Source organism: Scophthalmus maximus, chromosome 12, assembly GCF_022379125.1.
Source record: "Scophthalmus maximus strain ysfricsl-2021 chromosome 12, ASM2237912v1, whole genome shotgun sequence".
Lineage (NCBI taxonomy): Eukaryota > Metazoa > Chordata > Actinopteri > Pleuronectiformes > Scophthalmidae > Scophthalmus > Scophthalmus maximus.
This window is the reverse complement of record NC_061526.1, coordinates 4,017,836-4,043,840: the sequence shown is the minus strand read 5'-3', so window position 1 is coordinate 4,043,840 and position 26,005 is coordinate 4,017,836. Positions and strand designations below refer to the sequence as shown.

At 43.4% G+C, this 26,005-nt stretch overlaps 3 protein-coding genes across 14 annotated transcripts in view; all 3 read right to left on the bottom strand.

The window, feature by feature from the left end:
* LOC118318978 (protein Dok-7-like) overlaps positions 1-5,326 on the bottom strand; it is a 29,339-nt gene extending 24,013 nt beyond the window's left edge. For 2 of the 7 annotated variants that reach the window (XR_007031746.1, XM_047335960.1), the window contains exons 1-4: positions 4,943-5,326; positions 4,763-4,808; positions 3,415-3,645; positions 5-205 (exon numbers count right to left, since the gene is read on the bottom strand). Coding sequence is in view for 5 of the 7 variants with exons in the window: in XM_047335960.1 (XP_047191916.1) it covers positions 5-205; positions 3,415-3,645; positions 4,763-4,808; positions 4,943-4,996 (532 nt within the window). In the remaining 2 variants the exon portion in view is untranslated. The remainder of the gene's footprint in view (positions 1-4; positions 206-3,414; positions 3,646-4,762; positions 4,809-4,942) is intronic. The other 5 variants (XM_047335957.1, XM_047335959.1, XR_007031747.1 and 2 more) reach the window with 4 other exon arrangements.
* A 644-nt stretch (positions 5,327-5,970) lies between these two features.
* On the bottom strand, positions 5,971-18,817 carry LOC118319009 (hepatocyte growth factor activator). Its single transcript, XM_035649044.2, has 14 exons — positions 17,196-18,817; positions 16,993-17,056; positions 16,507-16,600; positions 14,728-14,801; positions 14,473-14,616; positions 13,210-13,341; positions 11,957-12,067; positions 11,197-11,371; positions 10,280-10,377; positions 9,159-9,405; positions 8,306-8,445; positions 7,808-7,948; positions 6,843-6,985; positions 5,971-6,299 (listed from the first exon to the last, which is right to left on the bottom strand). The coding sequence occupies exons 1-14, from the start codon at positions 17,244-17,246 to the stop codon at positions 6,126-6,128; spliced, it is 1,788 nt and encodes a 595-aa protein (XP_035504937.1). The 5' UTR covers positions 17,247-18,817; the 3' UTR covers positions 5,971-6,125.
* A 1,098-nt stretch (positions 18,818-19,915) lies between these two features.
* rgs12a (regulator of G protein signaling 12a) overlaps positions 19,916-26,005 on the bottom strand; it is a 36,381-nt gene continuing 30,291 nt past the window's right edge. For all 6 annotated transcript variants that reach the window (XM_035648990.2, XM_047335953.1, XM_047335952.1 and 3 more), the window contains one exon: positions 19,916-21,217. In XM_035648990.2, coding sequence (XP_035504883.2) covers positions 20,955-21,217 — 263 coding nt within the window. In that variant the 3' untranslated portion in view covers positions 19,916-20,954. The remainder of the gene's footprint in view (positions 21,218-26,005) is intronic.

Below are 26,005 nucleotides of genomic sequence, written 5' to 3'. Positions count from 1 at the left end.
TTACAGTAGCCACATCGTGTTCCTCCCTCAAACACAAAGCCATTGGGTACAGGTCCATATCTGCGCAGGTCTGGAAGGTTCCAGTGGCCGATAATGACTGGGGGGACGTCCCGGGCAAGAGCCAGCAGGTTGTTGCACAAATGAAGAGTTGCAGGTCCGCTCTCCAACTTGGTCCCTGGTAAGACTCCAACACTGAATCTGTGAACTGAACAAACAGAGACAGAACTTGAACGTTGGCTGCTACTTGGAAGTGCCAACATTTCATACATGCTGTGATGAGGTGTGCGGGAATTCCAGCGTGCAAAAGAAATGGATCACGCAACAACAACAACTAGTGAATAGATGAATTTCATTTTGAATTAAGAAACTGGTTGGAAAAGTGGTCCCGCATGTTTGGACCCAACAAATGGCTCACATGACCAACCCAGGACTCACATGGTCACCTACATAGTGCATGGATTTAGTATGGATCGGATTCATTTCATTTATGGATGACACTGCCAAAGAAGGCCCAGTTCTAATAATCTACATGCACACAGAGTATTTAAGAAGGCTGTATAATTTACTCAAATTTCTATTTGCATGCTGATAAGAGCCCTAAACGTAGATGAAAAGTATGAAACTGTCCTCAAAACAACGATTACTTCATCATGGATTATGGATTTAATTTACCAATAAAAGAAGAAACCGCTGCACACAGAATGAAATCAGCGAGACGAGCCCCGTACACAACAGATCCAGAGGCCAATGCAATCAATCAAAGATGTTCATAAACATCAAGCAGAGTCAGTGTGTTGTTGTTAATATGAAACCAAAAGTGGATGTAAAAATTAGACACGGTATAACAAAGCGCTAGTGCCTCGTCTCTGCCCGATTTTCATTCAGAGCATGTGTGGAGTTTCGCCAGCAGCACTGAGTCAAAAGACTTTTACTGCACTGAACAAACTGGAGATTGGAGATGGTGATAAGGAAATGTTGGCCAGCTGCGTCGCGTCATCGTTCACGTTTAGAAAGATTCATGCACTGCCACGCGAGGCAAAAGCTCTGCACGCAAGCTGGCAGGTGACATTTCTGACACACCCCCAAAGTAAAAGGACAACACTAACTCCTTAAACGTGTGTAAGCCTGAGCAGACACAGGCAGACGCGCGCACACACACACACACACACACACACACACACACACACACACACACACACACACACACACACACACACACACACACACACACACACACACACACACACACACACACACACACACACACACACACACACACACACACACACACACACACACGTCTTTAGTTACGGCTTTAAAATTCAGCTGGACTCCTGCCACCTGCAGAACAGTCCAGCGCTATTAATATCACCCATTTGTTTATCTTTCATATAACTTACATAATAGATCCACAGAGTAGACTTGTATACAGGTCAATTTGAGTTTTTTCAGGACAGTTGGTGACCCCAATAGTCCAAAATAGGATTATTCAAATCAAAGTGACCCAAAGCTCTGCTTTTTAAAACTTGTCGACCTGCTACACCGTGCCCAGTCTGCATCTCATTATCATTCATTCATTCATTCATTACCACCGCTTTATCCATTCAAGGGTCGCGGGGGGCCGCTGGAGCCAATACCAGCAGACATTGGGCGAGAGGCGGGGTTCACCCTGGACAGGTCGCCAGCCTATCACAGGGCCACATTCAGAGACGGGCAACCATTCACTCTCACATTCACACCTACGATCAATTTAGAGTCTCCAATGAACCTAACCCCATTCTGCATGTCTTTGGACTGTGGAAGGAAGCCGGAGAACCCGGAGAGAACCCATGCATGCACGGGGAGAACATGCAAACTCCACACAGAAAGGCCCTGGTTGAACTGGGATTCGAACCCAGAACCTTCTTGCTGTGAGGCGAAGGTGCTAACCACTACACAACCATGCAGCCCTGCATCTCATTAGTCACACAATATTGTTTCGCGTTTTAATATTTTACAGAAGAGATGAGAAACCTAGATGGATTTTCTACAGTGCCAACAATTGCAGAATCATCACAACAAATATACGCCAACAACTAACTGCATCTTGAAGTTAAGATAAATAATTTGAACCTATTTTCAGTACAACAGTTTTTGTAAAGTCACTATCTTTGTTTTTCCGACTTCAACACATTTCTAAATTGCCTATCGCACTTGCAATCAATTATTCATAGCTTTGTTTTATCCAGGCTGGACTGCTGTACCATGTTATTCTGTTGCTTGAATAAATCATAAGTGCAGAAAGTATGCGTGTATCCAACAAGCTGCAGCAACCTTAACCTTGTGTATTCCTTTTATTTCACTTTCTAAAAAGGTCAAATACAGGCCGACCTCAGGATCCTGCAGATTACCTGTAAGACTTTCATAAGAATTTCTCTCCTCTAAAAGCCTACTGGCTGCAGACATATATATATATATATATATATATATATATATATATATATATATATACACACACACTAGTTCAAATATTGGAAGAATGTTTATGATTACTCAATAAAAGCAAAAATGACTGACCTAAATCACAAGATGCACAAAAGCAAATGATCGAAACGTCTACTGAAGCCGTTGTTCCACTGAAAGTAGCAGCAGTCAATAACATCAGTGTATGCAGCAAAAAAAAAAATCAGTCGGTACATAAACAATAATGCCAAAATTATAACATTTCTACAAAGTTTTTCAGCATATTTGTGGTCTGACTCTTAATTGTTTCATCTAGTTGTGTCCCTTTTTCTTCAATGGTTTAATGGCACCGAACCAAAACACCCAATAATCCTTTTTAATATACATTTCCTTTCTGTTTACTTATTCATTAATTTTACTGATGTTTTTCTTTTATTTTTACAATCCTTGGCTGCTTTTCCCATGGTGGGACTGATAAAGAATTATGTTTTCCTATTCACATAGCCATTCACATTTTTAATGATTTCTGGAACTTGGATGAATCACATATAGACCTTAGGTCCACCAGCAATGTAGACATTTGAAACTGCATTTGAAAACCTTGTTGAACAGGAAATAACACCGCTGTTTGGTACAGTTACAGTTATCCTTGCTTTCATTGACTTGTGAACTTTGGATCTCTTGCTGTTGAAGAAAGGTGCAAACTTGTTTGAGACTGTCACTTGCAGATTTAGGTTTGGCAAATTACAGGGCACTTTTAATTTGACTTCTGTGAATTGCTAACACTGAAACCTGGCAGCATGATGGATAAACCAATCTGGTTGTAGAGAATTGCTGTAACTACAGAGCAAGGCGGTCAAATACAGTGCCATTTTGTAAAATGTTGAGTCACTGGCAGTTTTTTAAGGGAGGAAACAAAAAAAGTTGAAAATAAAATAAAAAATGAGTCAAAGCACCAACAGATTCTCTCACCCTCTCCGAGGCTGTATCGTAGGCGGGCGTCCCACGCCTGCAGGGCCTCCCGGCTGTCGAAACCCAGCAGAGCAGCCTGGTTGAGGCAGAGGATCACCAGAGTGAAAGCCACACCCTCGTACCACTGTCCTGCCTCCAGGCCGCAGATCTCCTCCAAGGTGACACTGGCTTTCTCCTTGTGGCCCTGCGCTTTGTCCGACTTGTCTTTAAAAACCAGCAGCACGAGGCAGTCTGGAGGAAGCGGAGAGTGAATGACACCAAGGGAGAGAAAAACACAAATTAAGACTTTTGCAAAGGCCAAAAAACAACGGGGACGCTAAGACCAAAATGAATTCCAAATGTTAGTCAAATAACAAAATGTGCTCTGACACAGTGGGTGCCGTCGTGTCCTCTTGTCTTTGGCACCTTCAAACAATCAGTGTCAACTGACAAAACAAGACTGTGTGTGTGTGTGTGTGTGTGAGCATCGCTCTCCTTCACACCAACACACCTCTTAACACATAACTGAGGGATGAGCCCTCACAGCTGTGACAACACCGACATGAAAGATCTGAGGAGCAGCAGCAGCAGCACCCGACCTCCGTCCAACCCGTGGTGCATGTTACGCTGTCCACCTCCAGATATCCAAGGAAACTTCAGTGGCCCAAGTCTAATGCAATGTGGACCCTTTATTTAAAAAAATAAAATAATAGCCAGGGGTAATGGATAAATTCAAGGGTTCAGAGAACTTCCAACTGTGCTCCAGGCACCCTGAAGCCTCCTCAGCCCACTGTATGCAATGCATCTAAAAATACAGTGAGGCTCAGACCATGAGTTCTTTAGCACATTTACATCGACGGAAGGGATCAAATGAGGGTCAGGCAGCTTTTTAAAAGCACGTTCAGAGGATTCCTTCATCGGCCTTTGTAAAATCTTGAAAACTTCTGCTTGAATACATATCAACAGTGAGGCTCCACAGAGAGGAACGTCTGTACAGATTTGAAGCTGAATACTGTGAACTTCATACTCAAGTATGAATGGTGCTGTCTTTACAGGAATTGCACTCAAAAACACTTTTTTTTTTTTAAGTAATTTTTTTTAAATGTACCTGCACATAACGTTATGACATTTTAGTCTCAACTTTTCGGGCAGTGTTGTTAGTTCACTGGAGGACATAACTTGGGATCTTGTTCTGAAAACGCCAACACAAACAAGGCCCCACATAGACAGGGAGGACCACACAACTGGAAAACAAGTATGGCAGCGCCCGATACGTTCCAACTTATCTTTGCCACCAATGTGGCGCAGCCCATGTGCGCATTCAATCACCCAACGCGCAAAGTCGAGTGGTGAGCGTCGACGTATTTACCTGCTACAGGCGACGGCTTGCGAAGAACCAGCCACCTAGTTTTCCACTGTTTGAAAAAAAAGAAGAAGAAAAAAGTTGACAGAGAGCACGTCAAACTTTTCTTACATAAAGCACAGATCAAAGTGCGCACGGAGAACTTTTGGCCACGTCCGTGCGTAAAAGTCCGGAGAAACTACGCACCTTTTTCCCATCTCGGAGTCTGGCATATCCCTCCACGACAACAGAATCCGTCATCTTCAGTCATAGTTCCTGACAGCTGCAGAGTCGCTGCCTGACTGAGGGGGTCACTTTCAAAATAGCTGCCCCCCTCTCTCTCTCTCCCTCTCCCTCTGCGCGTGGGGCGCACACTCGCCCCCAGCAAGGCGCATGGAAAATGGCATGACCGGTGTCCGTCCGTGCGTCCGTGCGTGCGTCCGCGCACCAGCCAGCCGGCCACGCTGCTGCCACCTGGGCCTCATTACAGCACCTGCTGCAGGGGAAAACTACTGGAGGAAGCACAGCCACGTGAATCTCGTAACCACATTTCAAAGACAACAAGCTTTTTTAAAAACATTTGCTAAACGAAAAAAGAAAAAAGGAGGACAGACATAACACAGGATAAGATGACAAAATTACAACTAGCTGAACGTTTTCAGCCAGTTGAGGAGTTACGCCTAGACATTAAAGTTTGGGAAATTTATTAACATGCATGAAGACTACAAAAGGCTATAATATAAAAATGGAGGTAGATGAAAGTGAGATCCATCCATCCTTCCGACACTGTACTTTCGTGCAATTGATTTAATAATCAACACGTCGCCCCCTCCTTATGTCTACACCCTGCATGTCAAACACATTCAACTGTATCGTGTTGTGATATGTTGAAATCACAAGTGAAACCTACTTTTAAATACACAAAAGTATCTACAGCAATGACGTCTGAACTTCAATTTGATAATTTTGTATGCATCTCTGCAGATAACCAAGCAGTCATACTTTGCACAGTTGTGCAAATGCATCATTTCAACGTTTCACCATTATATTCATCATTGAACAATCCTAATTACATCTTTAATGTGACTGAGTTGAAACCTCCTGAAAAAGAAGAAGAACAAACAGTCCTATGGATGAAATCATAAACACACCGGCAAACTGCATCTACTGCTAAAGAGCATTTCATAGTTGAAAAACAAAAAACTCGGATGAATTAGTCTCTTGGACACTTGAAGTTTCAAGTCAGGGAAGGTTTATTCAGTCACAATGTTTCACAGTAACAAAAAAACAACAACTATAAACTTCCACAATCATTGCAATAAAAAACAAGTTATAATATATTATACAGTACATTATCTCATACTAAGGCCAATGTCCAGGTCATTTCCATTCATGAAGCCTTGGGTTTGCGTCTGATCACTGAATTGATCCAGTCAATATAGTTTACCACTTTAGTGTAAACGCCAGGTTTTCCAGAGCGGCCGCAGCCCTCTCCCCAGCTGATGATTCCATACAGGAAGCTGACATCTTCCCTCTCACAAGAAAGAGGGCCCCCAGAGTCGCCCTGACGTCAGCACACAAACACGCATGTAGATGCCGTCAACACACAGATCAAAGCAGGAGGCGCACAAACAGCTGACTCACACACATTTCAACAAAATATATTCCTAAACACTGCACTCCATCCACGAGGTAAATAGTTAACTGACATTTGACATTCATTTAAAGAGGAAGGAACATAAATATTTTACACAGCAGTGCAGTTTCATCAGACGCTCCCTAACTTCCCCCATGCTTCACTCAGGGGAATACCCGCTGCCGCCTTAAGTGCCATACCATTACTCCGATACCGCCAAAACAATTTGCTGATATCGACCTTTGCAGTGCCGAGCGGAGGAGGTCAAAAACTTTATAAAAGCACCAGGAGTATGCAATTTCCCAGAACACTTCACAACTAGTCAGAATCTCTCCCCCACAGCAATTAGTGGAACTGCAAGGCTGCACTAGTGTTTTTACATGTAAGAAGAGTATTTTCAGCCATTAACTGGAACATGACTAACTGGATTTTAACTTGTGGAAATGCTTCTGTGCGTATACGCTCTCCTACCTGGCAGGCGTCGACGCAGCCGTAGAGCCCCGCGCAGATCATGTCAGCGGTGACGTGGTTGCCGTAGACCTCTGGCTTCCTACAGGCGTCGTGGGGGGTCAGTCTCACTCCAGCCTCCTGCAGACTGGAGTAACCCTCAGCCTCTGCCACAGATAACGGCAAAAGGAAACGTTTACATTTTTCTTACTGTCAGTTGGATTCGTCCGTTAGTGGTGCAGTTGTGTTCTGTCCGAGTTGTATTTAAGGCCTCGACACGCTCGCTCTCCACCTGTGTGTGTGTGTGTGTGGACAGACCGGGCTTGATTGCCGTCAGCTGTCATCAGAGGTAGTAGCTGATAAAGTTTTATGACAATCGCATCATTTCCCAGCATAAGCTCCACTCAATTTTCAACCTGGCCAGAGGTTTAATGAGCCAGAGAAACTGAAAAACCCTTCTCCGGGCTTGAGGAGAAAAATCAACAAATGCTGATGTAACCTCAAAACAACTAACTTTATTCTAGGAAAATACATGCTCTTTAATAAGTAGAAAATCTGTAGCTCTTTCAAAGACACTTATTGGAAAACTAAGAACCCATAAAATAAAAACGTGAAAATATATGGAAAATCGGGTCTGGACAATTTACCGTTCACATATGAAGAACACAACAGACAGACCCGTTCACAACACCTGGAAAGTCTCTGAACATTCAGACGAGGGGTGGCGAGGGGTTTGCAATGATTACCGATGTCAGTCAGACGAGGGTTTTTTATAATTTGACCCTGCTAAAGGTTAACACATGACTTAAGTTTTTACCAGCTAAGGCTTCTCTTATGTTTTGATGGTATAGCCTGGTTTATTAAAGAAAAAGTAATTTTACTTTACACACAAACTGAATGCGACCTTATTAAAATGTAGAAAAGCAGATAGTTGTTATCATTGTGACTCTGTTGTGACACGGTGCTTCCAACATATCCTCATCACTCACTCTCATGCATGTATCCCCAGCCGCTTATAGCACAGCAGTAGTCGTCGGGGAACACCATGCTTTTGTCCGGCAGGCAGATGGGCCGGATGAACGGCGTTCTCCTCACACACCGCCCGTCCTGCTTCTTCAGTTTGATAAGCACTGTCCAACACAGATGCAGAGTTATGAAACAGGCAGAAGAGTGGAGTTAAAGTAATGAAGTAAGTGGTAGACATGGAGACTCTGCAATCCAATGAAACTGCCACAACCAAGTGTGTGTGTGTGTGTGTGTTTGTGTGCGGGTAGCAAACAAGAGACACAGCTGTTCAGCGATGCACAGCTGTGCACGCTGACTGGGGTCTTAGGCAGTTTTGCGAGTTGAATGGGGACAGGAGGTCTTCTAGTTTATATGAGTCACTTGCGTGTGTGTGCGTGTGTGTGTGTGTGTGTGTGTGTGTGTGTGTGTGTGTGTGTGTGTGTGTGTGTGTGTGTGTGTGTGTGTGAGTTTACAATGATTACCGATGTCATGTAGCGTTGGATTAAACACTGAGAACTGTTTTGGAAAGATGTACTCCTCCACTCCAAACGTCCTGGTGTTGGGACCAGTGACGTTTAAGGTCTGCTGGCCGAGAACCACGCGCAGCTGAGACCTGAGCGGGCTGCAAGAAGACATGTTTTAATCAATACTGGCCGTCTGTCCAACATTTCAGCCCAGAGCCATGTCATGTCAAACACCTTCTGGCTGGAGGATTTCCTTGAAATCCTTGACCTGTCCCTCTTTTACCACCATCTATTCCACGTTTGCACAAGAAATACTAAATTGCCATGGGCTCTATCTTTGTTATTTATTGATCACTTCTATTGTTTAATCAACAATGTGGACTCTCAGCTGAGAGTCCACATTGTTGATCAGGAAACAGTTTGTCAGTGAATGTGTATCTAGAATAAAGCCTTGTTTTAAACAGCAGTTTATAGAAGATAAAAGGGCTTTGTGTACTTATGTCCAGTTTCATGATTTAAAGCTTTAACAAAAGATCTTGGAACTTGAACAACGGCGACAGATGCCTGTTTGTTGACATCAGTAGCAAATGCAGGCATTCGCATGTAAACAGCATCTGTGCATGAGGTGTTTTTAGGTTTTCCTCGAACTGGATGCTGCTCTAAATATAGTATGTTCATAAACCTGTGAAGCCGAGGGGTCAAAGTCTTTAAATGACGAGCCTTCTGAATTTTGACCTCTTCTTCAGCAACGACAGACTCAAACTGAGCTTTCGGCACAAACTGCATAGTGAAACAAAATGTCTTTTCACTTTCACAAGTTTCAGTGGCAGAAATGACTTAATGTACATTATGTTGACTCAAAATGACATACTTGCGGAAGAAGCAATGCGCTGCAGAGATGACCCAGCAAGAGGAGACGAGGGTGCCGGCGCAAAAGTCGGACTTTCCGATGTAAATCGCCGCCATCCAGGGGTGAGTACCCGGCAGAGCCGAGGTTCCACCCATTATCCGCCCCCTGGCTATCGACAACCTCTTCTTGTGCTTTTTCCCACACACCGGCTGTTTGCTTGGCTTTCGGGGTGGTGGTTTATTAAACGGGATAATCCTTCGAGAAGAAGCTGAAGGAGGAAACACGTGCAAGATTATATATCACTACTGCTACTATGAACTAGAATATTTGAATTTGCTCTGACACTACCTAAATACCTCTGATTTCACTCTTTTTGCTGGACATAAAACGTTCAGCAGGGCACAACAGAGGGAACAAGCTTGTGGATTCAGTTAATTAACAGGGCATCCTGACAAGCAGCCGACTGCGCCAAATCCCGCTCACCACATAAACATTTGGCTCTTCCTGACATAACATGCTGATCCACTGAGTCTCACGCCCCCCCCGTCTCTTTTTTAAAAGAACCCCCACAACTGAACTCGGCTGAATTCAGCCTTTCAGAGCAGAGTGACTCAGCAGAGATAAGCTGTCTCCTTGCTTTTCTGTTTTCTTTTTTTTTATGTAATGAATTTGTTGAGCTGTTTTGAATGTCTCTCAGATGTTAGGCTGTGTCATTTAATTACTGACAAAGACTAAATCGAATGATGCAGCAAGTGGCCTTCGTGAAAAGGCTTCACACTTTTCATACTTTATAATAATGAGATGAATATTGAAAGAGCAGTCTATAACAGGGACAGCTAAATGAAATAAAAATATCATCCTTAATTTGGTACGTAGGGACATGGACCTCTGGCTTTGCAGGGGTGGCAAGAATTCATGCACAGCAGAAGCACAGGATGAAAGCAAAAATCAAGCTGTCTTGAAAACATGTCTGACCAGGCAAATGGCAAAGCATCAAAGAATACCAATGCACTCGTCCAGTGCTGAATCATGCTGGAATTTCAAATTAATCTCAGGTGCTATTGAAGTTCAAAACAGGTTTTAAAAAAATCGCTGACAACAAAACTACGACAGAATCCCTTTCCTGTGCCGTGTTTACTCACACACAGGCATCACACAGGACGGGACGTCACAGTACTCCCAGGAGATGGCGTCGTCATTGAGTGTGTAGCACCACGGCATCTTGTCCCCATCTGGGTTTCTGCACACACAAACACAGAGGATGGTCTGTGTGTGTGTGTGTGTGTGTGTGTGTGTGTGTGTGTGTGTGTGTGTGTGTGTAGGTGTGGCACCACTCTTTTTAACACCTCGCATTACACAGGACAATACAGTAGCTAAAAGGCTTACAGCGGCTTTGTCACTATTTCAGTTGCTGGTTTTAAAAGCTGGTTTTAATCTCTGACCAAGCCTATTTTTTTGCTTTCACTTACGTGAAGATTTAATTATTAACAAAAAGTTTCATTGGTATTAATGATACGATTTGCAACTGGAGTCTGAGCCAGTCAGGCAATCTGAGCCTGTACGTTTGTCACAAATGTCTGCAAGAAGTTGGCTTTTCTTTGATGTTTGGGGCATTTTAGGGCATATGGCCAACTACTTGTGGGCATGCTGTATGGCTGCTGGGTAGTCATAGCAACAACAGCAACTGAAAGCAGCAAGAAATGGAAGAGGAGCGTATGAGCTGCAGATAAGAGCCACATTATTTCTTTTTTCATGTATGTGCTTCTTTAATGCTCATGGTGGTTTTTGCTGGTTGCCTCTGAGCAGATGTGATTTGAGGGCCCATGCATATGAGTGACAACTGTCAGCACACAGACTTGACAGATAAGGTACTGACCTAGCAGACAGTTGTGTTAGCACAGGGGAAGAAGTAGCTTTAAATTAGATTTTCGGGCAAAGGTATACGGAAATCTGGATCAAAATGATAATGTTAAATTAGAAGTAACTTTAATGTGTCACAAGAAATCTACAGCAGCATATAATTAGCAGGACGTCTCAACACACACACACACACACATACCTGCAGTAGGCATGCTCGCCAAGGCCCCTGAGCGGCGACGCAACCACCGTGCCCACATGGAGCTCGTTGTGCAGCAGGTCCGAGTTCCACGGCAGACACCGGACGCCAGACATCGTTGTGCTCACCAGCCCTCGGTAACTCTTTCCCCTGCTGTTATAGCACTCAGTCTCTGGCTCTACACACAGACACACACACACACACACACACACACACACACACACACACACACACACACACACACACACACACACACACACACACACACACACACACACACACACACACACACACACACACACACACACACACACACACACACACACACACACACACACAGGCAGAGGCACACAAATTGTTTCAAACATGTCTCCATTCCCCGGTACTGCACAGGTATGTAAACAAAATGAGAGCATCAGACTATTTGCTGATGCAAATGAGTATCGGTGTGATAACAGATGTCTTTCCTTCCCACTGGAATCAGTCAGAACAAGTCCTGAAGAAACCTAAAACCATTTTCACACACACGCATGAACGCACATGCATTGTATGGGGCAAATTCACAGGAAGGAACATAAATAATGTCATTCAACTGCTCTGATGACGCACACTGTGCAGCCGGTCGGAAAATGTGAATCCTATTATCCAGTAATTTCTGCCTGATGTAAGCGTTGTTTGTTTACACTGATGACAATTAGAGCAAACTGTGCATTTCTAATTGAACGAGTGAAACAGTGTCACACCGTCTTGTTTTTTTACTCACCGTAGCTGCAGTCGGGGCCACTATTGCTGTGCCTGCAGTTGCACACTTCCTTGCCGGAGGCCGTGATCAGTCGACACGTTCCATCGTTTTGACAAGGGTTGGTGCGGCACACTGGACACATCAAGACACACAATGTGACCCAATGCAATTATTGAGTGTCCAGCATTCACTTCTATTTCACTAAAGAGCCTCATATTTCCCTCAGATTTTTGATAAAAGTAAAAAACAAAAGAGTGAAACCTGGTGATGCTGTGTGTCTGTTCAACGTATGAACTGACGACTGTTTATTCAAAGCATAACAACTATAAACTGTGATTACATGTCGATGTTGTGTATGCCACTTTTTGTGCTGCCCCCAAGTGGCCAAAAATACATTAATGTAGGTTCAACTAAAATAAATGTCACCATTGAAAGATGTTTTAATTTCTCAAAGGCAGAGCACAAGCTGGCTCTGCAGATTACTGAACATAGTTATTTTTTTCCAAAATATTCCTGAGATCTGTTGCAACATCTGTGAAATGTGCCAGAGAACAGTGACGGCACATCTGCATCCGCAGCCCTCTGTGTCTAAACGGCAACTGTGAAATTGTTTGACATTTGTTTAAAAAAGAATTATCTCAAACAAAATAATGTCCGTTTTTTTTGCAGAAAACCAAGTCGAAGCACATTCTGGTACATTTAGCTGAAAAGGAAGGATTTTTTTCATGACTGTTAGACTAGCCCCTACCATCATGACAAAAAAAAAACACAGTTTCGCTTCAGGGACCATGAAACCAACTCACGGCTGCTCACTCCTTTATGCCAAAGAATCTGTTAAGATGAAAGCACCTTATGGACCCATGGGGTGTGTCCTAAAACACCGTTCCTGAGTCACAGTGAGTCATATAATCTGTTCTTCCATGGCAACATTACTCTTAAAACTATTGAGCTGTGATCAAAGGGAGGGGAGGACCCGTCTTTCCTATCTTTTCTTTCGCAGGTGATTTTGGAAGGAGAAAAAAAAAGCATTTTTTTCCCCAGGTTGGGAGGAGACCTGATACTATTTTTTGAGGCATGAAAAGGTTCTAAGAAACAAAACAAACGTAGAAGTATCTGCAGGTCATATTTTCCACATCTTTAGTGTAAGATTGAGAGGGAACACATATATATCAGGTGTATGTGATGTTTAAAACACTAAACAAATATATCTTATAGTTAGTTGACAGTTAGTTCAACATCTTGTCAAACTGCATAACAACAGAGAGCAAACCTACTTGTGTAGCGGACTCGTTCACACTCGATTTCCCCTGCCACACATGTGCACTGTTCCACATTGCGGAGGTGAATTCGTCCCCAAGACTCTCCGATGTCATAATAGCGCAGGTGTATGGTTTCATAGCACTTCTCTGCAAAACATAAAAGGCTATGGGTTGAAATGTGAGAGGAGGTTGAAGAGCTCTGTGGAGTGTACTGAGAGACCCATTCAGGGTGGATGCATCTGGAGTGTTTTTATGTTTGGGTTTTTTGGTTTTTTGTAGGGAGCATTTTCAATCATTTAAAAATGCAAGTAGAACTCTAGTGTGGAATAGGATTCTTGATCTTTGACAATAAAGATAGAATTTAAAAAACAGCCATGTCGTGTTTTTGCAAAGCGTGTCATATTTATTCAACTCTTCAAATAGCATATACAGGCGTTTCCCACATTTTCCAACAAAATAATCCCATCTGAGGTTAACTTCTTAGCTCTTTCTAAGAATTTAACTGATCTCACGACCTGAATCAGTCAATTGAGTTCAGTCATTTGGTTGTTTCAGTTATCATCATGATTACAGGGCGTTATCTATTGAGAAGATGAAGATTCTTCGATGAAGACCAAGATTTGTGGTGAAAAGAAATGGAAAAAGCTAGTAAGTGGGTCTGTCGCATTGAAGCTATTATCCTGTCTTTTGTCATCATTTGTCAGGGGTTTAGGTGGGTCGTCCACTTACCAGAAAGTTGATGGTTCAATCTTCAGGTCCTTAGGCTGGACACTGAACCCCAAAATTGCCCCTTGCCCCAGTATATGAATGATGTGTGACAAAAGAAGCGTTGTGTAAAGTCACACTGTGTGATTGTGTCTGTGAATTGGTGAATGTAACATGTACTGTAAAACGCTTTGGGTGGTTGATAAGACCACAAAAGCATTGTATAAATACATTACATTTGCCATGTAGAAAATAGATAATCAAGCAATTGGAGTAAAATCTAGTTAAGATTAGCTCGCAAATCTATTAACATATTTCATTTAAAGCACATGAACCATGAGGATAATGTGTACGTGTTTTGAGAGATTATTTCCAGTATGCAGCCTGTTGTAAACACTATAGAGAATCTTACAAAACCAAATTCAAGGCTTCATGTGTACAGTAATGGATTGTCTAGATTGGGCATTTATTATCCGTGATACTTGTTGCTATTACTGCACAAAGACTGAGTAAAAAAATAAGACAACACTGGCATTAGACTTTGAATATGTAAAACAAATATAATCTACCTACTCTGTTCACACAATCTCCCAGAGAAGCTCTCAGGACACGAGCACTCAAACGTGTGTCTGTGTGGGATCAGCGTGCAGAGGCCTCCGTTCTGACACGGGTTCCCTTGACAGGGGTCTGTTGGTCTGCGAGACGTGTGGACAAAAACTGAAACACATCAGGGAGGTACACTGCAATTAAAAGCCTGAAGCGAAGTAAAACAGGTTACTGCAATGTCTGTGTTTGAAAGCACCTTGAGTATATGTTCAGTGAACTCACCGTCTGGTTGAGTTTTGTCTGGCGCACAGAAGCCCCACTGCCGGTCCCGATCAAAGTTATGAGTGAGGGAGCACCTGTGAAAGACATAAACTCAATACAGTCGCTAACAAGTCACCTGGATTGTCAACTGAAGAACATTTTACAGTGAAACATGTCCGCCTGATTTAGATCCTTGTGTGTGAATCTGCAAGTCAATGACTTCTTTATGGATAATGGATTTTTATCCAAGCTGTGCTTTGCCTTAATCAAGCCTCACAGAGCTGTTAGCATGACATACACATTAATCTAGTTGTTCTATCCGTTAACAGCTGAAATTGAACAGAAAGTTTCTCAGGTCAGTTTTATGAAAATGTAATATACAGATGTTGGATAATTTTATATACACTTCATCTAACAATCTGTTAGAATTAGTTTAATTCCAGGTGAGAAAAAAAAACATATCTCTACAATAACCAACCAACAGTGGCCAGCTCCATTAATCATCCACTCATTTAATCGAAGCCAAGTACCATCAGCATACTTCTGTGCCGCTCACTGAATCCGCAGCACATAATGGAAAATCTATCTCATCACAAAGCTCATGACCACATCGCAGAAACATGTAGGCTCATATTGCAGTAATATGTCTATGTGTAGGTGGATCAGAGACATTGGGCCTTATACAGTGTAATTGCATATGTGTTGCTCCATCGTGCTGCCACACACCCTTCCTGCCTCATAGCCATAGTGACGACTGCAAACGTCTGATGTCTTTTGTTTTACCAAAATAAAAACATAAATATAAAAAGGATTTTGCTGCTGCAATACAATCTGAGGTCATAAACTCATGATGGTTTTGCTGTGACAGACGCACCCTGAGGATAAACTGTGCGTGGTAGTAAATGTGTTATGAACTTAATCTGTAGTCACAGCTCTAGAGGAAGACAGTGTTTGGATATTCTAGATGTGAAAAAAAAATTCTATTTACTCATTACCTCATTAAAAACTGCTTTATGTTTCCCAATGACAAATCCGTCATCACTGCAAACTGTAATTATGTGCAACTACACACCACAATTACACACTGCAGTGCCAGTGTCACAGTCATAACTGCATTGTGTGATGGAAAATTACAGTGTTCATTTACCATGAGGAAAAGTCCAACAAAAATAAGAGCTTGTGATGTCACACTTGCATCGCGGGCTTGTGAGTGTGTGTCTGAACAAAACCAGATCTGATGAGGCAGCACTTTACAAGCGTTGAGTTGTCTATTGTGTCCAAACCCACAAGTGTGTGGTAACTTGTGGGTTTGGTGATTGCGCACACATTTGTGCGTGTGTGTGTGTTTGTGTGTGTTTGGGTTGCAACTAATTATTATTTTCATTGATCAATTAATCTGTTGATTAATCGATAAGTGATGTAAAAATGATCGTCAAATGATGAAAAATGTTGATTATATTTCTCAAAGCCCAAGATGATGTGTTCTTTTGTCCAATTTGGTTTACTGTCATTGAGGAGCAAATAAACCAGAAAAATATTCACATTGAAGAAGCTGAAATCAGAGAATTGTGACCTTTTATTTTTCATAAAAACTACTTGAACCGATTAATCGATTATCAAAATAAGTGGCGATTAATTTATCGGTCAATTGTTAATTGATTAATCGATTAACTGTTGCATGTCTAGTGTCTGAGTGTGTGTGTGTGTGTGTGTGTGTGTATGTGTGAGTGCGTGCGTGCGTGCGTGCGTGCATCCACCAGAAACAGGAGATCTGGACAAGGTGGGGGAATGAGGACTCACCATGGTCTTGAGGAAAAGATGGTGGAGCAGTGATGGTGGAGCCTCCCGCCCTGACGAAAAGGGAATCGACATTCTTTGCCTGTTGTAGTAAGAACTGGCAACAAAGTAACAAAAAAAAATTGTTTGTTAGTGGAATTCACTGAACAACACATGTGCACAACACAAAACAGTGAAGTCAGAAACTAACCCCCCCCCCCCCCACACACACACACACTTGTCTATGTCCCCTCTGTACCTCACACACAATGACTGCGTTCACTTTTTCGGGGCCCATTAAAGCTTCTCTTCAGACAAGATAAATCATGCGGCTGACTGACAGGTAACAGACCTGTGCAAGCACATGCTCCCAAATACTTTAGGTTTGTACTCGCGCACCAAACTTTCTCCCTTGGCTGAAAAGATCAGATTCAATGTACATCCTCCCTCCATCCCTCCAGCTCCCCCCCCCCCCCCCCCCCTTAAATTAAAGACTCAAGTTAAACAGACCTTTCCGGCTCTCCCTGTATGGCTCTGTGGAGATGACTGCTTGATGTCCAGGGACTAATATGCGCTGAAAACAGGTAAGAGATGAAGTCACTTTTTTTTTTTTACAGTTTTCTTGTTTTTACGCACGCACAATGGATCAAAAAAAAAAAAAAATGAAACCAAAAAATAGTCGCGCATGAGCGAAGAGGATGATCAGAACCTACCGTCCGTGCACTGACGACACAGGGTAAGAGGAGCAGGATAACGTGTGCCATCGTCAGACTCTCTGCCCCGGCGTCCGGAGAGAAGCTCGTGTTCCCGCACTCGGAGAGACGCTCGGTCACGTTTGGTCGGTCGGTGTCTGCGTCCTCAGCCTGCCTTTCGTCATGGGAGACGTGGGAAACCCTGCAAGTGTTGTCCTGTCCCGCGCGATATTAGGCAGCATTGAGTAAACCCGTTGCGTCATCGGGCTCGTCTGTCTCTGAGGCATCCTATGCCCTGGTGGCTGGTGCTTCCCCGCGACACCTTCCCCGCGGACGCCCACGAGAAGTCAGCGACGGAGAGGGAGAGAGAGACAGGGAGGAGAGAGGAACTTTCCAGAGGCAGCGGCCGGCGCGATGCCCCCCTGTGCTGCCCGGGGCTCCGTGTAACGCGTTGCTCGGTGAAGTCCGGTTGTTGTTGGATTGTTTCCCCCCCCCCCCCTCATATAAATATGATTGACAGATTTGACAGGTCTTTGTCTACGGAAGAGAATGATGGCCAGGCATAAGGAAAAAGGCTGGAAATGTCGACACTAAAGTGGAAATACAACTTCGGGGAGAAGAGACGGAATGTTGTGAATGAAGTCGAGATGTCGACATTCAAGTCGAAATAGCCCCAAACGACCGCGTTGCGGGGCCAGCTCAGTTAGCTGTCACACAAACGTTAGCAGAGCTACGCTAGCTTCGGTAACTTGCACGCCTCTCAAAACTGTTTGCGGTTGTTTGCAATGGAACGTTGTCGTGTCAGGACGCACGTTGGCGTGTGTGTGTGTGTGTGTGTGTGTGGCAAACACCCGTTGTCACCGCATCGTTTCTTCCAGATTCGGCAGGTTGACGTCAATAAGAATTTCGCGACTTTACAACTCGCTTAGCAGATTAGCGCTACTACAGCAAAACTTTCTAACAAAACATCAACATCCGGTTGTTTGCTGCTGCTGCAAAGTGCTTCCGGGTCACAATTTTCGACTTTATTCTCGAAATGAAACCTTTTTGTTTTTTATGCCTGGCGCTAACTACTTTTTCAGCATTAAAATGTAGTACAGTTTCCGCAAATTTAACTAAAAGCTAGCTTAAGTATTCCGTTAGCCGAAGCTAATGCTACGGAAGCTAGGTTTGATGAGAAATGAGTACACACCTCTCGGTCAAAATGCTCCAACAACCAATACATTCATTGAAACAGAAAAATGTCAGCACATACCATGAAGGTCAGAATATGAAAGGTGATTAAATTAAGCCTGTACACGCCCACAGTTACTACATATTTGCGACTCTTGCTAATCAGACCAGGACAGGATGAAAACAAAGGGGCGTGACTATGGAGGGAATTGACCGATGTCACAAAAATCTGACCAATGAGAACGAGGACTGGTCAAAAAGTCAACCCGCCAAAATGGGTGCTACTGAATAATAGGAGAGTTGAGCCGTCAAACCCAACTTGCTCACATAGTCCTGTGATGAGGTCCAATCAGAAAACACCTATGTGGGTGAACTACAGGTGTTTAGAGGCTTTAACTATTTAAACACTAAAATCAATCTCATCACACTCCTTTGTCTGATAATGCATTCACGTAGTGCCGGGATGAAAATTAAAATATGTTCCAGACAAGGAAAATTTCACGTGGACTCAACTTAAGTCAGAACAACAACTCGGAAAGTCAGCTATGATGTCGTTACACCAGTGGTCTGCGAATGCGGTATTAGACAAGGTCGTCGGGGATTCAAAGTAAAATGATTCTAAACAGAAATTCGACAGAAAATAAAAAAATCTTATTGACGGAGTCAGCAGTCAAGAAGACTGTTTCATTGTGCTCACAAAGCTAATATATTTAATTATGAGCCTTTTGAAAATGTGGTTTTAAAGACTAGTCACCCCACCGCTTTGTTCTTTGGCAAGATGTATGTCGCACTAGCTACGAGTGACTAAAACATTTGCTACAATCGGGGATGGAATTGCTTTATTTCGTGGTTAATTATTGCAAGATTTGACTGAAGTAATAGTAATAAGAGTCTCAACACGCACTGTGCCAAACAGGCCCCGGACAATAAAACATTTTTCATGTGATATACCGATTTATCTCTCGAATTTTTATGATAACCAAAAGTCCAATTCGGAGGTGAAATCTAGAACCTGGAAGCAATCGGGGCTCTGACGAAGAACTCCATAATGACCCTGGCTTTGGAATCAGGGAGGCAGGTGAAGAGTCTGACTAACTCTATGGGCCTCATGTGTAGTGAGCATTCCAGCAGTGGCATGCTGCGTCACGACAGACTCCCTAGTCTCATAATCTAACCTCTAATTTTCACCCGCTGTAATAATCTCTATCCAGATGCTGAGCAAAAAATACAAAGGGGAGGCTGGACAACTAAAGACCACCTCCAAATGGGTAACTAATCCCCAGGAGTGTTTTCCACAGAGGAAATTGTTCAACCAGGTCAACTCTACCATTAATTATTGACATTTCAAGCTAAGTAAACACATTTAGCTGGCCAAACATGCCGAGATTGTCAACTCAAACTCTTGCGTAAGGCTGTGGGTTATAAACTGCAACAGAGGAGTATTTCAGGTATGTTTTTTACAAGGTGAGCGAGAGGTTAGAACGGGATGGTGAAGATTTCCCTGCGGTCAGAAATACCAGGATCGATCAAATGCATAATGAGGAAAAAGAAAAGGCCCGTCGCTTTTGTTGGAGTTACAGCCTTCAAAGCTTTTTTAATCATTCAACAATTTGGACAACCTCAAAAACACAGAAGAATAAAAGTACAGACAATAAAGGTACTGCCGTGTATTATCTGTAAAACATAGGAAGAAGATATAAACAGGAAATAGTTTAAATATCCAAGTAAATTGTGATTTGTCTCCCTTTTGATCCTAATGAACAGATTTCTGCCAAACATCAGCGGTTACCACTTTCTAACAGGGCACACTTTATAAAGCCAACAGTCAAAGGTCATTTGTCATCTTAGAGATTGGCCAGTATGAAGACAAATTGCAATTAATATCTGAATTAATTATAACTCATCTAGTAATGCTTCAGAAATAACAACAGCATTTTCTAGCTTTTGCTGGATCTTGCAGTCTTCCTCAGCAGACGGCTGTCGGAAGACTTTTTTTCACATTTGTTTATAAATTGTAATAAATAGTTTGATCCATGAAAAATTTAATAGTGCTCAAAAGATGAGGAATTCGTCGGAAGGAGACTAATCTCCCTCAGGATAGGACTAGTATAAAAAAGCTGCAGTGGGAGTCAAGATCATTTTGTAAAATCATGTTAAGTGTCTATAAATTATGACAAATTTAAATCCTTTCTGGCTGAGCAATGGCTTAGAAAAAAAACAAAAAAACGGTAATTACAACTTATAAACAATTGGTAAGGCATGCCTTATTAGAAAATGATACCCAAAAGTGGCTTGCAGGCTTCTTCCATGGCTGTCCTTGGTCCAACATGGCTCATGATCGAATTGCTTTGTGCTTAATTATCGAACTATAGCAGAACAAAAACATATCACTTTCCCAAAATTACAACCAAAATTACAACCAGTACTAAATATCAACGAAGAAGACGCCAGGATTCGTAAGAAATATACAATATCTATCACTACAATGTTGATATTTTTGGAGTGGCAATGTACATCTTTCCATACGTGCAGCCCATCCGTTTGACTGGTTCTCTTTCAAAAGACAGTGCCTCAGGCTTAAAAAGTGCAGCAGTGGGGGGTTCCCTTTTAGACAATTGTGGCCTTGTAAAGTTCTGTCTTGCAGTCGTTGCACTCGGGTGGATTGCGGCCGCCCTGGGGCACCTGGGCCGTCCGCATCTTGCTCTGGCACTGCCGCAGCTCGGCGACATAGCCCTGGAAGCTCAGGCTGAGTTCGGAGTCCTCTCCACGGGGCGTCTCCGGCGTCCCCTCCTCTAGATGCACGCCCTCCACGTCCATCACCTCCGGCACCGTCTGCGATTTGTTGTTGGGAGTCGTCTCCGTTCGTCCCTCTGCGCGTTGGAGAAAAGAAAGGGGACAGAAGACTTGGATCAGCTGTCACATCATGGATTGGGGATGAAAAAACAAGCAACCAAACACATTTTTCTTTGGCTTCTTGGGGGGAAAACACATCAGCGAACGGTTACCTGTCTTGACCAATTTTTCAGCAGACATGAGCAACGTAATATTGTTCAATGTGAGTTCACGTGTTGTTTTTTGCACCTGAAAATCTGATATTCATTCTACTGTGAGCTCATTTTTGGCCTCCACCAACTTCCCAAAAGAATATCTGGCTCTTTAAAAGATAAATGTACCATCACGTTCACATTTATTATTGGAGTTGGATGATCATTGTCTGTCCTTGTTTCGTTCATCTTTAAAAAAAAATAATACCCATCATTAAATAAGCAACCAATGGGCAAATAATCCTTATTTTACATATAGCTGTCAAAAATGTATTTTGAAATAACAGCAAATAAACATAGATTCAAAAAAAAACCCCCAATGATACTTTGTTTCATCTCAGTGAATCTTTGACTTACATTACTTGATCACCAAATACTGTGTGTCACCAAGGGTATAAGAAGTGGAAACTTTGTCACATACATTTTAACTCCGCATCACTTATACAAACACATGCCTTCGTATAATCTGACTATGTTATAGTTGTGTAATCTGGACAGCTGTTGTCAAGACAAACCTGCATCTGTTCCAACTTGCTCAACTTGCTTGCCAATTCATGGGAAAGAAGCCAAGGACATTTAACTAGGATGAAATAGAGTCATTCACTGCCTTGTCGTCACATGTGGTATATTTCAACATTACCACCTGTATTTCATTTCAAACTGTTCGACTGAGCTGAATGACTTCATCAGAAGGCTCTGGCCACGACGAGCGTTGGACACGGGGGCCCCAACATTCAACCGTCCTTATGTGAATGCACCCAGGGGCTGAGAGCCGAAGTCTCCGGGACGCTTGGCATTAGAGCTACGGTGTGTGATAAACTCTCCACTTGTCATGTGAACCCTGTGGCCCCACAAACTCTAAACACGAGAGGCCCGAGTGACTCAAACACTGCACTTCAACACACAGACTCTCCGCACTCCGCTTTTCCTGTGATTCACGGCTGTCCAGTACACGTGTAAACACAGTCTTTGAGATCCGGCAGCTGACCGTACGCAGATCCTCGGCGCGACGCCCGACTTGTGAGAAAGTGCAAGGTGAGCCGCCAGATTGAACTATCAAGAAAACACAAGGACGTCTAAAACAACTGCCAAGATTGTGTCTGAAAGACATGATAGCGATTTGTCAGGACGCTGGTTAGAGTCAGAAAATTATTCAGGCCTCGTGTCACGACTTGTGCCGCATCATGGCGGATCTCCGTCGCAGGGTTTTTTCCGCAGGATGTGATGTGTGTAGGTTGGTATTTAGAGCGGTTAGATGACACGTTTGGATGACTTGGGATTTTGTGAATTGTAGAAATACTTCCAAAGCGGTGACTTTTCCACTGCCCACACCAGTGACTCTCAATTTCCGCATCACGACCCCCTACACAGGGTGGCAAGAAAGACCTGAAGGGTCACAACAAGATTGCTGACAAATCTTTATCAACCTAAAATTGAACGCGAACTGGCGTTTTCTTTCAAAACAGATGATAGTTTTAGTTCTTACGCTTTTGCTTCCGATGTTCATAGCTTGTTTTCATGATCAATTAGTCCCGACAATAACTTTCTTGATTGGTCAGGATGTATTTCCACCCAGTCTTATGTTCCCAAAAACCAAAGGTTGTCTTTAAATATGGCATTTTTTTTTATGGCACACCCAGAGATGTGCCATTTACTGTCACATAAATCATTGAAAACACGAATCAACGTTTCCCTACATCTTTTTTTTTTTTAACCTATGAACTTTTTTCTAACACATTATGTTTTTCTGTATTCAGGATTGGCGACGAGTTGTCACTTCTTGTCCAAAGTCGAGGCAGCAGCAGGAGGGAGCGGAGACATGCCGGCCTGTTTGGAACGGACCCAGCCACAGTCCTCCTCACCGAGGCCCGACTACCTAAGATGCGCGTCGAGCCCCGCTCTACTCTGACGGCCAGATGGATGACGAGGCTGGCCCGGGGTCAGACACGGGGACGACGACAGCGGAACAGGCCCTAGGGGGATATTGAGCCATATGGTGCCTCAGGTGCAGAGTCATTACAGGGCACTTTCTTTGGCGATGGCCCTGTCGTTGGATTGATGTTCCATTAACTCTGAGGCATCCTTTAATCTTCAAAACTTTTCCTCGGACTTAAAATCAAAGCATCGAACTTCCGACCCCGGCTGCTGAGGGAGGAAAAAGAAAACACACACACACACACACACTCCATGTGATCCTTTCCTAGATCCACTGCTCCGTTGACAATTAAATGCACCCACTGGCTCCAGTTTATGAGGAGCCCAGCTTTATTGTGGCCCAAGCTCAACGCGCCACCATGTATTGGGGTGAAACCAGTTTCATATGAAGGGAGTTACATTGTGTGATGTCACCCCCTAGTGGACGTCCTAATCCCTACAGACCTGACGCCTGCCAGACGGTGATTGTGGGAGTAACAGAGCAGCAGGAAGCCAATCCACTCTGGTTTGAGGCTCATTTACACCTGAAATTACCTCTGGGCCCAGAGAGACTCTTGGTTCTGAAGAACTTGCTTTGAGTGCAAATATTTGTTGCCACAAAAGGCCTGCTGGAATCTGTTCTCGAGTATGTTGTGAACGCTTTGAACGAAATTGAATTGAGGAAGATGTTGAGCCACCTTAGTAATGATGATGCCTATTCCCCTTGGAACAGCAGAGGGCGTCAGTAATACACAAACTGCAGAGGCTCTGCAGTGACTGGTTAAGGCTGATTGGCAGTGAGAGACAGAGGACCGGCGTTTGAACCTGTGGATTTATCCTTTTTCCGTGGGTGTTCGTCTCCCGAACACAATGTGCCTGTGAGTGCGGCTTTCCACCCAAAATCTAAATCTAACGACTTCGTGAAGTCACTGAAAGTGGAGTAGTGGAGGCGTAGCTGCAGGTTCCAGCACAGATTCAGCCACGCCAAGGTGGAAAAGTGTTTAAAAAAAGGAATAAAAATATGTCTCCGTTCCTAGTTTAGCTTGTAAGTTGGAGAAGGAGCGAGACGGAGTAATGGGCTCGGAGATAGATGAAAACCAGTGGTGACTGTTTCTATCTGTAGCTCCGTTAACTCATTGGATAGGGTTACCATGGCGCCCGGTGGTGGGAAGAATCAGGCTCATGCACTTAGCAACGAGAAAAGAGGAGGGAGCCTGGTGGAGGAGCTGAAAGGCCTGGATTCCTCCTCCTCCTCTTGTGCTCACATCGCCTCTGATTAGAGCTGAGCCATTAGCACGAGGCGGTGGGGTCAGAGTCAACATGTCGTTGAGTGAAAGACAATCATCACAAGAGCGGGACTTTGTTGTTGGGAAACACGTTGAGCGTGATTATCTTCAATTGTCTCTGTTGTCGAAATCACCGTGTTTCAGAAGATGCTTCCTGGGAAACACACACACACACACACACACACACACACACACACGTACACCACAAAAAAAAACCCTCTGACAACGTCACATCCACTGCGGGAGAAACCAACACCATTAGAAATCCGTCCACCACGTGATTGTTAAACTATAAATCTCATCTCTCAACATACACAGCGGAAGAGAGGGAAAAAATGATTATTCAAGACTGGAAATAGTAAATGAATTCCATCTGGAGCAGATGATAAAGATCTTGTGCTCTGCACACTGAAAGAACCAACACTCCAGCGAGCTTTGGAAAACAAGTTCAACAGAGGACAGATTCAACAGACCCACAACGCCGCGCTGAAGCTACACACAACAGAGCAGTGCCCACATAAATAAATAAGACCAAGCAGGTAAACCGTCAAAGTTTAACAAGACCGCACAAACATGCCACACACCGAACAATCTGTAAAACACACAGCTAGCAGCGGCACCCTGAGACGAGCGCACACATGAAAGCAGCAGCGTGAGCTGGCGAGAGCAGGAAACCGCAAGATAAAATTAGGCCAAGCTAAAGGAGAAACGGGAGAAGGCATGCGGAGGCGGAGATGAGAGGTGGTGATGGAGGAAGAAGAGAAGGAGTTGGAGGAGGAGGAAGGTGGTTGGTACTGAGCTCACAAACGTGTAAAAAGACAGACGAGAGTGATTTCCAATTCTAACATTTATTAGATCTACTCAATCACAGGTACAGAGTTTATTGGCAGTGATTATCTACAACAGGAATCTAAAGAGGGAGCGGATGACCAAGACATAGGATTACGGGCAATTCAACAACATCACCCGGCATCGAGAAGCACTCGTCCTTCAGTGACTAATTATATTTCACCACAGCTCAAATTGCCGCAGCACGAGGTGACACCGTTTAATGAGTCACCGGGTTTTGGGGAGTTGCGTAAGAAGAAGAAGAAAGAAAAAAACAAAATACAAATGCTTTTCGACACGGACGTTGTTGAATTGCTCTTAACTAGAGGTGGTGGGATGAAGAGGAACACGCCGTTTGTTTTGTCATGACAAAGGTCCAACACTGTACATTCTAGTTGTACACGATGAGCCCCGAATGTCTGGAAACACATCTGCCTACTCACTGTGCAGTTGCTCTGAAATTATAATCCTCAATAGGATTAGAACGATAAAAAAAGTACAATATTTACTGACTAACAGACAGTACTGTCAAATATCGATCGTGAATCTGTATGCATCACGCATATAACGCTCAGCAGTCAGTTAC